The 15,910-nt window shown below is 51.1% G+C and overlaps 1 protein-coding gene across 4 annotated transcripts in view; it reads left to right on the top strand.

Annotated features, from left to right (window-relative positions):
- PEMT (phosphatidylethanolamine N-methyltransferase) overlaps positions 1 to 15,910 on the top strand; it is a 101,335-nt gene that overhangs the window by 1,004 nt on the left and 84,421 nt on the right. Inside the window, exon 2 of one of the 4 annotated variants that reach the window (XM_077746608.1) lies at positions 323 to 430. In XM_077746608.1, the coding sequence (XP_077602734.1) occupies positions 323 to 430 (108 nt within the window). Of the gene's footprint in view, positions 1 to 322; positions 431 to 7,815; positions 7,964 to 12,452; positions 12,599 to 15,910 lie in introns of those variants that run through there. The other 3 variants (XM_077746615.1, XM_077746614.1, XM_077746611.1) reach the window with 3 other exon arrangements.

Genomic DNA, 15,910 nt, shown 5'->3' with positions numbered 1-15,910 from the left:
GAAGGTGAGAGAAGGGCACCGGGGCAGCTGCGTTAAGGGAATGGGGGGGGGGAGTGCACAGGCCCCATCTGGGCCCGGAGACGGGTGGAATGCCGTGGACTCAGGAGGAGCCTTGGGCGGGGCTGCCTGCTCTCTCAGCTGCGGGCTGCACCCCTCCCTAAGGTACTGAGGCACCTGGAGACTTTGGAGTCTGAGCTCCCTGCTTTGGTGGGAGGAGTACGCAAATCTGGGTGCTGTGGGATAAGAAGGGAGAGCTCTGCTGGGGTGGGTGTCATCAGGGAGGACCTCTCAGAGGGAGTGACATTTGACCTGTATCTTCAAGGACAGCCTTCCTCGGGACACGTCGTCCATGCGCAGGGGCGACCCCAACAGAGAGGTGTTTAAATGCTTTGGTCTCCCCGAGGCGGTCAGCCTACAGCTGGTACTCAAGGTATGGGAATGGGCAAGGGGAGCGGGAACCGCCGTGGGAGTGGGTGACCGCCACAGAGGTGGGTGGGAACTAGCGAGTCAGGGCTCCTAACACCAGCTCCTGCGGGTTGCACTAGAGAATCCACTTTACGTGGACTATTTTATCACAACAACCCTATGAGATGGAAGTAATATTGGCATTTACCAGAGAAGCAAACTGAGGCTCAGAGTAATCAGGGATTTACTCTAGTCACGTAAGTGGTAGAGGTGTAATTCAAATCCACTTCTGGGTGCTTCTAAAGGTGATACCCCTAAGATAGAAAATGTAACTGACTGCAGTTCCTTAAACAAATTAGGGATCAGTTTTCACATAAAAGATGACTGGAGGTGGGGTTGAGGGCTGGGTTGGCAGTTCCACGAAATCATCAGAGCCCCAGCCTCCACCATCCTCGGTTGATGGCTTCCATCTCCAAAGTCACCTCAGGGTCCAAGATGGCTGCTGGAGCGCCAGCTGTCTCATCTGTTTTATAGGCAAGAAGAAGAAGAAGAGAGGAGAAGGGGCACAGACCTGCCTCGTAGTTTAATTGGCTCTTTAAAGAGGGTCTCTAGTCATCTTACTCAAAGCCTTCCGGGTCAACGGCTACCACCACTCCGAAGGAGGCTGGGAAATGCAGTCTTGTAGCTGGGCACATCACTGTGCAAAGACCAGAACTCTGTGAGTGAGGAAGAGGAGGATGATGCTACAGGGCCTCTCTCCCCACCTCACCCCCCCCGCCCCCGAGCAATTTTGCATGCCTTCCAGTCTCTCCAGAGCAATGTGTCCTGGATGCATGTAATACAGACCCACTGATGGGAGTCACTTGAGGCTTTCAAACTCATTCAACTGTTCTCTTCTGGACTGTTTTGCTGGGGATGCAGACACAGAGAGGCACGTCCTGGGCTGTGTGCTTTGCCTGTGGTCTCCTACGGTGACCCACTGCCCTGTCTGATGTGTGTAGACCTGTTCTCTTGTTTCTGACGCCAGTGGCTCATGCTTATTGGTGTCAGGCTGATCGGTTGGTGGTTTTGAGTGTGTGCTGGTGTCGGAGAGACCTGGCTTCGACCTGGCTTGCTCTACCCTTCCCCGCTTGCTTGATCCTGGGCAAATACGCATACTTGTTCCTGCGTTTCCATCCCCTCACCTGTGAAATGGGCATCACAATACTTGCGCATGTACATCGAGGGCTTATTTTGTGCCAGCCCTTCTGAATGTTCCATGCACACTGACATACTGAGTCTCGCCAGTGAGCCTATGAGATAGGGACGACCATCATTTCCATTTTATAGATGAGGAAACTGAGGCACAAGGAGTTTAAGTACGGCCGGGGAATGACCAGGCTGGGGAAGGAAGCTGATCTGACCGGAGCTCACATTCTGGACATTACGCTAGGCATTACCTCTGCGAGTCTCAGTTTCGCTATGTGGAGGATGAAATGGGGGTGATAACGGTACTTCCTTGGGCTGACTTGAAGATCCAATAAGATGCTGATGTCTGTGATGGGCTTTATTTAGTGCCTGGTGCATAGTAGGTACTTGGCACATGTTGGCTACTATCACCCTGTTCCCCAGTCCCCTGGCCGCCTCCCTCTGATGCCCACGTTAGGCTAGATGTCGCCTGCCTGGCCCTTTGTGGTTCTATTCCATTCCTTCCACTGGTTATTTTTATTTCTATTTCCTTGGAATTCTGGATTCTGTATGTGAGCCTCGCTGGTCATTTGCAGCTCACATGAGAAGACCAGGGCTTTGGGGACATGTGACAGCTTCCCAAATGGGAGTAACTGGGAATGCAGTGTTTATTCTGTAGAAACCAGTGACCCAGCTGCCTTCCCCGGGAGAGTGACCCATGGGCTCTTCTCCCATCTCCTGGGGACAGAGTCTAGCTTTGCCAGAGTAACTGGGATGTCTGTGCTGGGAGAGGCCATTTGGACAGGGCGTCGTGTCTATGCTGAAGAGGTTTACTGAGAATCAGCACCAGGGCGGGGCGGGGGCAGATGTGAGAGACCAGGGAAGGGAGTCACGAACCCTCCGGCCATTGTGTCTTCACAGAGCCTGGGGCCTGCAGAAGACCAGGCCTGGTGGCCCCGTGGTCCTAGAACAAGGGGACTTTCTGACAGCAGCCCCAGAAACAGGACTGGGGACTGAGGCAGACCCCGTCGGCCTACTTCCTAATACCTACTCTGTTTGTGCCAACAAAACATCGATTGGTTTTTTAATCAAAAAAGCCAGTCATGACCATTCTGTTACCAAATTTCCCAGCCGCTCATGCTGATCATGTGACCCAGTTCTGGCCGATCAGTCTTGAAGTGGGACGTCTGCTGGGGGCATTTCTGGGAAAGCTTTTGCTCTCCTGATGAAAAAAGACAGGTGTAGTTAGCGTGGCCCTTGGCTTTTCCCCGACTTTGGACTTGTCTCGTACCCAGTGTGAGGCCTAGAGCCATGGCAGCGATCTGAGGCCAAAGCCTGAGGATGGAAGGTGAATTATATTAGGAAAGGTGGAGTCACAGTCCCCGATCCTAGCAGCTGCTTGCTTCTGGTTGTGTTATGTGAAAAACAGAACCCTCTACCTATTTGTTTAAGCCTCTATCGGTTGGGTTTTGTTTTTTGCAGGGGAATGTGTTCCTAAATGATACAGACACGACGGTAGAGAGGGTGGCTTGGGCCAATCAGGGACCCTGCATACTCAGAGACGCTCATAACTGCTCCTCAGGACCGCTGTGTGCTAAGGCCTTTACTGGGCCTTGGTGACATCCGGCAAATCGGGCCCAGACCCTTCCCTCTAGAGGGTCACGGTCCATCCAAAAAGAGAACGTGAACTGTTCACTGGTACAGACTGTTATATGACACTCAGGTTCAAAGTCAGACGAAGCCTACTCGAAGGCCCACATGCCAAGCTTGGCAAAAACCACAGAAGAGCAGAATTGCTCAGGATCCCAGGGGAGCTTAGGGCTTCGTCAGCCCTAAAAAATTGAAGGGTACCTTTGTCTTCCGCCTTTCACCTTTCCGCTGACCCAGTGTGGTTTTAGTTAAACAAGATTTGCTGCTCTAACTCGTAAACCCCGCGGTCTCAGGGCACATCACAATGAAGATTGATTTCTTGTTCACATGAGCTGGATGTGGGCTGGTGGGAGCCAGTGAGTACCTGGCGTCTGCTTCGTGCTGTCATTCAAGGGCCTGGGCCCCTGCCCCCTTGTGGCTCTGTCGTCTTCTAAGTAGGTCTCCAGGGTCCTCTCATTCAGCAGGGGGATGGGGAAGGAGAGATGAGGGCGGCACACAGGAGGGTCTTTGCACCAGGCCTGCATCACTTCCTCTCACATTCTACTGGCTGGAACTTGGTCATGTGGCCATAGCTTACAGCAAAGCAGGCTGGGAAATGGAGTCTCGCTGTGTGCCCAGAGCTACTGAGGACACCTGTTGGCCCTCAGAGATGGTGGCCAGCAGGCTCCCTTCCTCGTCTCTCCAGGCCCCTGTCTATGGCTGTTTCTCCTCGCAGAGCCACCGGCCAAGGCCCTCGGAGCACCTGGGCCTTCTCAACATAACCACCTGAGCACGGGCCATCCCCAGGAAGCCTGCCTGACACCTGGGGTGAGAATGGGGTTCCTCAACTTTGGCTCTGTTCTCTTCTGGGCTAGATGACTTCCGGTGGTGGGGCTATCCTGCACATTGTAGGAAGTGAGCAGCACCCCTGGCCTCTACCCACCAGATGTCCGTAGCACCTCCCAGCTGTGACAACCACGTATGTCTCAGCCATTGGCCAATGTCCCCGGGGGTGTGTATCTGCATTAGCAGATGCCAGAGCTTTAGAAGGCTGCCTTTTCCTTGTGGAGGGCTGAGGTGCAAGGAGGGAGGCACACTTTGTGTCCTGGTGTGTCAATGGCACAGACAGGCAGCAGAAAATAAAACCGAGATGGCAACTCAGTTACCAGAAAATCGTAGTTAAAATAACAACCAAAGGAGGTCAACGTTGTAATGGGGCCTCTGTAGGGCCGGGCGTGTTTCAAAGGCAGGACCATCAGGTCCTCTCCGCACGGGATCAGGGTGCTTTTCAAAGGAGGAGACATTTCAACCAGGTCAGAGGCTGGAGGAGTTTGCCCAAAGGCCTTCAGTGGGTCTGTAAAGGCAGCATGGTGCATTCTGGGCGTTGGAGGTGCTTTGATGTGACTGGAGCAGGAGTGGGTACCGGCGAGCTCTCTCTTCCAAGAGTCTGCCTTCAAGCTGGGTTTAGTCCCCTCCTCTCTGTCCCCATTGTCCCCGTACAGGCCCATCGTATACCACTGGTCACCCTGCAACGATCTGCTTCTTCTCAAAACCCTGTCTTTTGTCCTACTGTATCCCTGTGCACATAGTAGGTGCTCAGGCAGCTGAATGAGTGAANCTGTCCCCATTGTCCCCGTACAGGCCCATCGTATACCACTGGTCACCCTGCAACGATCTGCTTCTTCTCAAAACCCTGTCTTTTGTCCTACTGTATCCCTGTGCTGTGCACATAGTAGGTGCTCAGGCAGCTGAATGAGTGAGGCAATCAATCAGTAAATGAAGGAACTGATTCAGTCCAAGAAGATTGGGTTTTGGTCTCTGCAGTAAGGAGCCATCGCAGGGTTTTGAGCAGGGGAGTTACCTGCTGTTGGGTGGAGGCAGGGAGGCCAGCTGGGGTGACTGTCCAGGTGGGAGCTGATGAAGGCTGAGCGGAGCTCTTTCAGAGAAACAATTGTTGATGACTGATTAGTTGTGGCAGCGAGGGAGGGAGGGAATGAGGGTGTGGGTGGTGCAGAGGGTGGGGGCCTAGGGTCGAGGACTAGGAGTGGAGGGGGTTGAAGGCCAGATGCCTGGAAGACCACACCGGCCCCCTGCCCCCCGCCCCCCTCCCTGACCTTGTGGGGAGGAGTCCAGCAGGTGGAAGAGTCTGGGGTCTGAAAGAAAAGTTGAGCTGAGAAATGGAAAATTAGGAGTCATTCATGTGTAGTGCCTGGAAGAACAAACTCATAATTCTACTTTTCAGAAGCTGCCTGTAGCTGTTTCTGCAAATATACACTGATAGTCGCAGCCCTGATGTTTAGAGGAAGACAGCTCTCCTTTGGAAGAATGCTGTAAAGAGCTCTTGATTGGGTGAAAGGTCTTGGGTTTGCCTGGAAGAGACTCACAGGGGAAGAAGCGCTCCATTTCCACCAGAGATGGGGAGTTGGGTGTGGGTGTGTGAAAATGCCGCAGGGCAGGAGCAAGCCCTTAGAGACAGGGTTTCCCCAGGGGAAGGGCTGAACACCCTTGAGAAGCTGAGATGGCCACCATTACATTTTAAATGACTCCTCGTGTGTAATTACCCTTTATCTCAGAACTCCATAATAGAGAGGTAAATAGCCCTATTAGAAACGAGCAAAGGATCTGAACAGGCATTTCTCCAAAGGGGATAAACAGAAAGCCATTAGCACAGGAGAAGATGTTCAGTATCATTAGCTACTAGGGAAATGCGATTCAAAGCCACAAGGAGGCACCGCTTCACACTTAGGAGGAGGGCGAGTAAATCAAAAAGACAGAAAAGAACATGTGTTGTTGAGGCTGTGGAGAAGTTGGAGCCCTTGCGAACTGCACTGAGGGTGGGAACGTAAAATGATGCAGCAGCCACTGTGCAAAACAATCTGGAAGTTTCTCAAAAGCCCAAGTATGACTCAACAATTTCACTGTCAGAGAACACCCAAGGGAAATGAAAAGTGAATCCGTTAAACAAAACAAAACAAAACAAAAAACCCCAAAACAAAAACAACCAAAACCCGTACATGAAATGTCCACAACAGCATTATTCACAGTGGCCAAACTATGGAAACAACCCAGTGTCCATCAACAGATGAATGGATGAACTTGAAATGTGGTATGTCCATACTGCGAATATGATTCAGTCATAGTAAGGCATGAAGTACTGATACACACTACAACGTAAATGGACCTTGGAAACACTATGCTAAGCGAAAGAAGCCAGACACAAAAGGTCACACGTATTGTGTGATTCTTCCAGAAGAGGCGAATTCGTAGAGACAGAAAGTAGGTTAGTTGTTGCCAGGGACTGGGCGGGGTGCAGGGTGACAGCTGTGCCGGGTGATGGAAATGTTCTGGAATTAGAACATGATGATGGTCACGTGGCATTGTGAACGGGACTAAAAACCACTGAACTGTACACTTTAAAATGGTTGAAATAGCTCTTTGAGGAAGATGGGGTGGCGGCTGCAGAAAGGCGGGGTCCCCCACTCCTGCCTCTGCCTCCCTCCGTTCCCTGTCCCCAAGGAACGAAGAACCACAGCACTGCCATCGCGTCTTAAGATACTGGAAAGACAGCTGTGGAACCGGAAGTGGCGGATCACCGAATTAGAATGACCCTAAGGAGCCACCACATAAAATCTTCGGAGGAGGTATGTGCCGACTTGATCAGAGGCGCAAAGGAAAAGAATCTCACTGTGAAGGGACCAGTTTGGATGCCTACCAAGACTGTGAGAATCACTGCAAGAAAACTGTCCGTGCTGAAGGTTCTAAGACTTGGTATCTTTGCCAGATGAGGACCCACAAGCGACTTACTGGTTGGCACTGTCCTGTGGCTGCTCGGCAGACATAACCTCCATCAGTAGTGAGCCAGCAGTCAAGGTTAAAGTCACCACTGCAGGTGCTTCAAGCGCCCTTTCTCATATACTGATTACCAATTGTTAAAAAGTAAAAGGAAATCAAATGGTTAAGGGGAACCCGGGTGGCTCAGTTAGTTGAGCGTCTGACTCTTGATTTCGGCTCAGGTCATGATCTCTCAATTCATGAATTCAAGCCCTATGCTGGGCTCTGCGCTGACAGTGCAGACCCTGCTTGGGATTCTCTCCCTCCCTCTCTCTCTGCCCCTCCCCTGCTCATTCTCTCTCTCTCAAAATAAATAAACTTTAAAAGAAAGAAAGAAAAGAAAACGGTAAATAAAATGAAATTTATCTCAACACAAAAAAAACCTTTTTAAAATAGGCTCCATGCCCAATGTGGGGCTTGAACTCATGACCTTGAGATCGGGAGCTGNCCCCCCCGCCCCCAGCCATAGTTTTTAAGTATATGGGAAGTCTCTGTATTTTCTGCTCACTTTCCCCAGAAAGCTAAAAGTACTCTAAGGCATATTAATTAACAAAACAAACAAAAACCATGAGGTGGCCATGAAGAGTAGAAAGGCGGTAGCCTTGAGCCCCGTGGTGCCGCCTTAAGCTACTAGGTGTGGGGACCTCCTCCCTGTGCATCTACTATTGTCACCACCCAGCCTGCACCTCCCTGGCCGCTCCACGGTTCCCCCTTCCTCTTTCTGAATGACTGAGCTTCCTTCCTGTCTGTCAGCAGAGGCCACCTACAGACAGCCGGTCGAAAGATTTATTGCTTTTGACCCTCATGACAAGCCCATGAGGAACTGGGGGCTCAAGGAGGCCGGGACATCTGCCCGGGATCAACGAGTGGTTAAGTGGCAGAGCCTGGACGGGACGTCAGGTGTGTCTGGCCCCAGTGTACACAGGAGGGGGTGAGTTGCTGCGGGTCAGTTCCCGGGCAGTTATGGACAGTAACGCCCTGCGTCTGGCGACCACACAGCCAATGCCCAGAGACACAGATGCACACTGACACATACTGAAACATGGACAGGTACGCCCCCCTGCACAGATCACACCTACACACCCCCACTGGCACCAGACACAGGCCAACACACACGGACAACCCTCCCCCCGCTGAAACATAGACACACCCACGTGTGAACTAGACACACACTCACACAGATGCTGAAGCTCACTCGCACACCTGGAAACACACATACACACACACTGAAATGGACATGTATACCTGCAGAGTGAAACACACACACATACAACTCATACACACACAGACACACACAAACACAGAAACACAGACCCACAACAGTAACACGCTCACATGCAGGCTGTGCTCCATAGCTGGGCTCCAGCCTGCAATCTGAAAGCGCTGGTTATCTAAGTCCTGGGCCGAAGGAGGGGGAAACAGGTTGGCTCTGAGTTTCCCGTGGCCTGTGGGTCACTTTGACCCGGCCACGCCTCACCAGCAAGCACTTAGCCATCTGGTGCCCAGGCGGCCCACTGCAGATGCTCTCACTGTGGGGAGTATGGGTCAGGGAGGGGGCAATTCGGGGACCAGGGCAGAGTGCTCCCAGGGGACCCTCCTCTTAACCTAGGGCCAAGTCTCCTTCCAATTCCTTAGCCTCAGAATGTCCTTGAGCATGGAGGTTAGGGCTCCTTACCGAATCCTGACGGTCACAGCTAACGGTCGTAGAAACGGCAGTGATAGCAGTAACGAATAGCATACATTTACTAAATGCTTTCTGTGTGCCAGGCACTGTGCTGAGAGCATCATCACCTTTGATCCTTGCAACAAGCCTATAAGATCAGTACTAGTATTGTACCATTATGCTGATGAGGACCCAGAGGTCTGCAGAGGCAAAACAACCTGCCCAAGCTGGTCTCAGAACCCAGGTTGTATCAGTCAGCTCTTGCTACAATCATGCTGGCTAACAAACCAGCCTGGACGCAGGGGTTTACGGCAAGTGTCAATGCTCCTATATGTGTCTGCAGGGTGAGGGTGGGTTGGCTGGTCTAGTTTGAGCTGGTCTCCGCCATGTTGGTTTTCTCTGGCCCAGGCTAAAGGGGCAGTGGTCACCCAGGATTTGTGCTTCTCATGGCAGGTCAGCAGAGCACCAGAAGGCAAAGCAAACCACACAAGCACATTTGAGGGCTATGCTTAAGTGATGCCCATTCCCGTTCCATTAGCCACAGCAAGCCCCTGGGGCCCAAAGTTGATGGTGCAGGGAAGTCTGCTCTCCCCACAATGGGAGGGGAAGAGTGAGGGTGAATATTTGCTGAGCGACAATTCAATCCCACGCTCAGGGTTAACTCCGAAACCTGGGCTCACCACCGGTATGTGATGTTGCCTCCGCTGGCAGATAGCCTTGCACGGAATGGGATATTAAGGGTCAGGCTTCCTGGGATGGAGGTTCTGGCTCTGACATCTCCTGGCTGTTGCTTAAGCTTTCTGGGCCTTGCGTTTTTCATCTGTAAAATGAATTGTGTGCAGTACAAATGGGATGATGTAGATCAAGTGCTTGGTACGAGGCCAGCACATAGGAAGTCTTCAGTATGCAGCAGCTGACATTACTAGCTGTCATCTCTAGCTGTTCTCACCCAACTGGGGGCCACAACCCCCTTCTCAGAGCCATTTGGAAATGTTTGTGGGGTGTATTTCAGAGTGAGGGCCGGGGACACTCAATGTTTGTAAGACCAGCCCACACCACAAAAAACTGTCCCACTCAAATGCCGAGCGCCCTCCTCAAGACACTGGATGGATTCTAACCCTGGCACTTCCTGTTACAGATGGAGAGATCGAGGCCCAAGGAGGGGTGGAGGCTAGAGCGGGAGGTGGCCTTGGGGTCCTCTGTAAATACAGTGAGTCAGCTTGCAGCTGGGATGCTGTGTAACAAGGATGCATGGACCAGGCTTCAGGGGCCACTGGTGAGGGGGTGGAGGGGTGACAGCTTTCCAGGGGTGGCCCCCCCAGAACCCGGCGGTACCTGAGCTGCCCTCCCCAGCTGGGCTGCAAAGCCCCAGTTTTATGAAAACAAGAATGTGCCAGTGGGCGGTGTCAGACCAGTAACTGAGAAGAAAGAACATAGCTGAACCCCCACACACCTCTACCGAGGAGACATCTGACGCTCACACACCGGGATGGGCAGCGACATGACATCACGCCTAGGGGGAGGGTCGCAGCTGCCCTGAGGTGCTGTCCTGGCTCCCAGAGGCACAGCCTGTGGGGAAGCATGGGGACTAAACCCACCTGAGGGGCGGTCTGCAAAATACCTCTGTGCTCTCCCAGTCTCAGTGTTGTGCAAGACAAGTTCAGGCTAAAGGACTGTTCCACATCAAAGCCGCCCGAAGGCACCTGAGAGCCTGCACTGGAGCCAGGATCAGACCAGAAAACGCACCCAGAAGGATGTTCTCGGTGCAATTGGTGAAATCCAAACGTGACCTATATATTGGATATGCTCTTGTAGCAGTAATAAATTCCTGATTTGGGTCACAGTTTCGAGGGTTCGTAGGAAAACATCTTTGTTCTTAGGAAACAGTCACTGAAATATTTAGTGGGGAAGAGCCTGCAATTTACTTTCAAACAGTTGATAAAAAAAAAAAAATTACATATGGGGTGCCTGGGTGGCTCAGTTAGTTAAGCATCCAACTTCGGCTTGGCTCATGATCTCATGGTTTAGGAGTTCGAGCCCCGCATCGGGCTCTTGTGCTGACAGCTTGGAGTCTGGAGCCTGCTTCACATTCTGTGTCTCCCTCTGTCTCTCTGGCTTTCCCCCACTCATACTCTCTCTCTCTCTTTCTCTCTCTCTCAAAAATAAATAAACACTAAAAAAAATTACATATGAACATACAAGGCAAATGCTGGGAAATGATAATAGGTAAACCTAGATGAAGTGTATATGGGTATATTGTATAATTCTTGCAAGGTTTTGGTGGGTTGGGAAATTTTCCAGGTAAAAGTTTTTAATCACTTAAAATGGTCAACAGCCCAATTCATGTCAGTAGAAGTTCAAGAGATTGTTAAAAAGTAATACTCACGTGGGGCACCTGGGTGGCTCAGTCAGTTAAGTGTCCGACTTTGACTCGGGGCATGATCTCCTGGTTCGTGAGTTCGAGCCATACGTCGGGCCCTGTGTTGACAGCTCAGAGCCTGGAACCTGCTTTGGATTCCGTGTCTCCCTCTCTCTTTGACCCCCCACTCCCCTGCCCACTCATGCTCTTTCTCTCTCAAAAGTAAATTGAAAAAAACTAAAAAAAAAAAAAAAAAGAGTAAGGCTCTTGAGTCTTTCAAAGAAGGCACAGGAAGTGCATTGGTAAATAGTGCAAATAAAACATTATTCTAAGCAAAAAGCAAAGCGCGTAGGGAAATGCTCAGCATCGTAAGCAATGGGAGAAAAAAACCAAACTAAGTAAGGTGTAGCTATTCGACTATTAAATCAGTGTAACCATGTTTGGAATAATACTCCTCGATGCGGGCAGGTCAGGGAAATGGAAACTTCACCCTTCTGCAGAGGCACAAAGCTTTATTGAGTTATATATATATANGATCATGACCTAAGCGAAAGTCGGACGCTTAACCGACTAAGCCACCCAGGCGCCCCTATTGAGTTATATTTTTATTGAAGTATAGGTGACGTGTGAGGCTATGTCAGTGTCAGGTGTACGACCCAGTGATGGACAGGTCTGTGCGCTACGCTGTGCTCAAGGCAAGTGTCGCTACCGTCGGTCACCATCCATCGCTATTGTTTTCAACACCACTGACTATATTCCCTAGGCTGTGCCTTTTACCCCCGTGGCTTATTTATTCCAGAGCTGGAAGCCTGGTCCTCCCTCTCCCCTTCATCCCCTTTTGCTCATCCCCCGCCCCCCCCATCTCCCTCTCCCCTCTGGTGACCATGGACTTGTTCTCTGTATTGTCTCTGCTTCTTGTTTGTTCATTTGTTTTGTTTTTAGATGCTGCATATAAGTGAAAACTGATGGCATTTGTCTTTCTCTGTCTGACTCATTCCACTTAGCAGAATACCTTCTAGTTCATGCATGTCGCTGCACATGGTGCAAAGGCACAAGCCGTCGGAAGGGAGTTCGGCTGTCTGGATCCTTTGCTTCTGGGCCAATCCTAAGGAAATAATCCTACACCAGTCTTCACACATTAAGATGACCCACGTGCCCCAAGAGGCAGTGTCTTTGCGGAAGCCCCCAATCCTTAGTCCTGATTGATTTCCAGCCTCCTTCCCGGGCGCACCCCCGCTGAGCATTTTCTCTGTGTGGTAAAGAGCTGCTGATACCTTCCAGCATTTGGGGCCAGGACTGCTGTTCTGTTGGTTCCCCAGAATTCAGCGGTGCCCAAGGCTCCGCCCCACCCCCACCAATGTGTTTCTGGAACCTAACCGGTAAACGGGAACTGCCATCTTCTCCCAGAGTCCGGTCACTCGCCACTCCCTGGCTGCTGTTGCTCATTGGGGTGGGTCACCTGACCCAAAGGCATCGTGCCCACGCCCTCAGCCACGTGGATGGGCACCTGGGCCAGGTGGAACGAACTGGAGCTCATCTCTGAGGTTTATTATTATTATTATTATTTAGGATTTTATTTTATTTTATAATGTTTACTTTAATTTTGAGAGAGAGAGAGAAAGAGAGTGAGCAGGGGAGCAGCAGAGACAGAGGGGGACAGAGGATCCAAAGCAGGCTCCATGCTGACAGCAGAGAGCCTAACGCGGGGCTTGAACCCACGAACCAAAAGATCATGACCGAAGCTGAAGTTGGACGCTCAATCGAGCCATCCAGGCGCCCCTTTTAAGATTTTATTTTTAAGTAATCTCTATACCCAATGTGGAGCTCGAATTCACAGCCTGGAGATCTAGAGTGGCCAGCCAGGTGCCCCTCATCTTTGGGGTTTAAGGAACAAATGTACTGTCTAGTTTCCAAACCCGTGGGAGATGTTTTGAGTATCTGCTTGTTTGCTAGCTTCATTCCAGTGCATAGGAGAAGAAACTACGTGATCTCAATCCCTTGAAATCTATTGAGATTTGCTTTATGCCCCAGCATATGGTTGATTTTGGCAAACGTACATGACCTTGAGTAGAATGTATCTTCTTTTTTTTTTTTAATGTTTTATTTATTTCTAGGAGAGAGAGAGAGAGACAGCGTGAGCAGGGGAGGGTCAGAGAGAGAGGGAGTCACAGACTGAAACAGGCTCCAGGCTCTGAGCTGGCAGTCAGCACAGAGCCCGACGCGGGGCTCGAACCCACGAACCGCGAGATCATGACCTAAGCGAAAGTCGGACGCTTAACCGACTAAGCCACCCAGGCACCCTGAGTAGAATGTATGTTCTGCGCTTGCTGGAAGAACATTTTTTTTTTTTTTAAGTAGGCTCCACACCCAACATGGGGCTTGAACTCACGACCTGGGGGTGGAGTCAGATGTTCTACTGACTGAGCCCGCCAGGCAACCTGAGGGACATTACTGAGGAGATCAATGGTATAGAGTTGGTTCCTCACGTTGTTCAAATATGTAGCCCCACAGGGTTTTTCTCTCAGTTACCAAGACAAACATTTTACCCCCCGCAAGATATTTTTATTATTTTCACCATCTAATTGTTTAATTTATTTTTTTACTGTTTATTTATTTTCGAAAGAGAGACAGAGCATGAGTGGCGATGGAACAGAGAGAGAGGGAGACACAGAATCTGAAGCAGGCTCCAGGCTCTGAGCTGTCAGCACAGAGCCCGACGGCGGGGCTTGAACTCACGAACCGTGAGATCATGACCTGAGGTGAAGTCAGACGCTTAACCGACTGAGCCACCTGGGCGCCCCTATTTTCACCATCTGATACTCATTCTGATTTACTTTTTCCAGGGCTCTTCGTTCTGTCCTCCGTCCTGGGCTTCAGACTTGGGTCATTTCCTCCTAACCAGCTGGTGGTGAATCTCTCTTAGGCTTGGTTTGTCTGAAAAGATCATTACTTCGTTTCCATTTTTTAGAAAAAGATTTTAACTTTTTTCACCCACTTACTTTTTTAAAGTTTATTTATTTATTTTGAGAGAGAGACAGAAAGCGTGGGGTAGAGGCAGAGAGCGAGGGAGAAAGAATCCCAGGCAGGCTCCGTGCTGTCAGTACAGAGCCTGACATGGGGCTTGATCTCGAGAACTGCGAGATGGTGACCTGAGCCCAAAGCAAGAGTTGGACGCTTAACTGACTGAGTCACCCAGGCACCCCCTCTTTGTTTCCATTTTTTGAGGGATGACTTCACCAGATTAAATTTCAGTTTTGCCTTCCTTCACCCGTTGATTCACTTAGTAAATTCGATGAGTGCCTGGTAGGTGCTGGGTGTGTGCCAGGCGCTGGAGATGCAGTGTGGCCAAAGCAGGAAATGTTCTTGCTCTCCGAGAAGAGCAGGGAAGAGTGTGCCTGACAGGGAAGAGGGGATGCAAAGGCCCTGTGGCTGGAAGCAACTGAGAGGAGGTCAATGTGGCTGATCCTGTGCTGGACCCTGTGGTGGGCTTTCTATGTCGTTTCCTCCATCCTAGGGAGGCAGGATTGCATGGTGCTAAAAAGGCCAGGGGTGGCTTGGGGCCGGCTGGCTTGAAGTGCTGACGAAGTGGGCCAGTCCCTTCCCCAGAACTGGTTCCCTCATTTGGAAAATCAGAGGAACACTTCCCTGGTCACAGGGCAGTTCCGAGGCTTAAGCTGAGCCTGCAGCTTTGCAAGAGCTCTAAGAGCTCAGCTGTTCGTTTTAATAGGTAGAATTTTCTCTTCTGCTGAGCATCAGAGAGGGTAAGTCACTTGCCCCAGACCCACAGTCAGAAAGTCGGCGGTGGGGAGTCTGGAGGGGGACTTCGAGTCTCACTTGTTACTTTGATTTCCTCCTCACAGGTCCCATCCGTCTCCACTTTCCATGGGCGGGGTCACTGGGGCCCAGAGAAGTGGTCTGCCCAGAACACCTCAAATTTGGTCATGGTAGAACTATTAATTAATTAATTAATTCCTTATTGAGTGCCCGCTTTATGCCAGGCATGATCCAGATGCCACAGAGACAGTTGTGTATAAAAGGGATACGAATCCCCGTCCTCGTGAAGCTCACATTCTACTGAGGGAGACATATACTACGCAGGATAAATAAGTAAACTAAACCAATTTGTTAGATGACTAGAGGGGCTGTGGAGAGCAGTAAAGTTGGGAAGAGGATGGAGAGTGGAGGGGGAGGCTGACATGTTGATAGAGCAGAAGGTGATGCTCCACCTGAGGAGGGGAGGGAGGGAGCTATGAAGACATTGAGGGAAGAGCATTCCAGGCAGAAGGCGAAAGGCAGCGTGTGCAAAGGCCCTGAGGTGAGGGCGTGCCCGGGGTGTTCTGGGAACCACAGAGAGGCCAGAAGGAAGGCAGGGGTTGTCTGCTCAGTGGACGCTGAAGGGTCAGGGAGGCCCCGCTGGGAGGCCTGGGGAGGAAGGGAGGGCTTACTCATTACCGCCAGCACTGCCCAGCCCAGCTCCTACCCTGGCTCCCGCCGAACTTGCTCCTCTCTGGTTTCTGGACGCTACTCGGGCAGAGTTGGGGCAACGGGGCCTGAATACAGGAAGGAGGTGCTGGGCATTGTGGCTATGACTCATTACTCTCCTTGATTTATTTTTCTTTATTTTGAGAGCGAGTATGTGCCTCTTGGGGGGCGGGTGGTGAGTCAGAGGACAGAGAGCGAGAGTCCCAAGTAGTGAGGGGCCTAACACAGAGGCTAGATCTCATGACCACGTGATCATGACCTGAGCGGGAATCAAGAGTGGGATGCTTAACTGACCGAGCCACCCAGGTGCCCCTTACCATCCTGGTTTTAGAGAATGCTGATGATATGGTTTCTGGTGACCTCCAGTGCTCTCT

This window comes from Crocuta crocuta, unplaced genomic scaffold, assembly GCF_008692635.1.
Source record: "Crocuta crocuta isolate KB4526 unplaced genomic scaffold, BGI_CrCroc_1.0 scaffold139, whole genome shotgun sequence".
NCBI classification, from domain to species: domain Eukaryota; kingdom Metazoa; phylum Chordata; class Mammalia; order Carnivora; family Hyaenidae; genus Crocuta; species Crocuta crocuta.
Note: the sequence above shows the minus strand (reverse complement) of the source record. Positions and strands in the feature narration are given on the sequence as shown.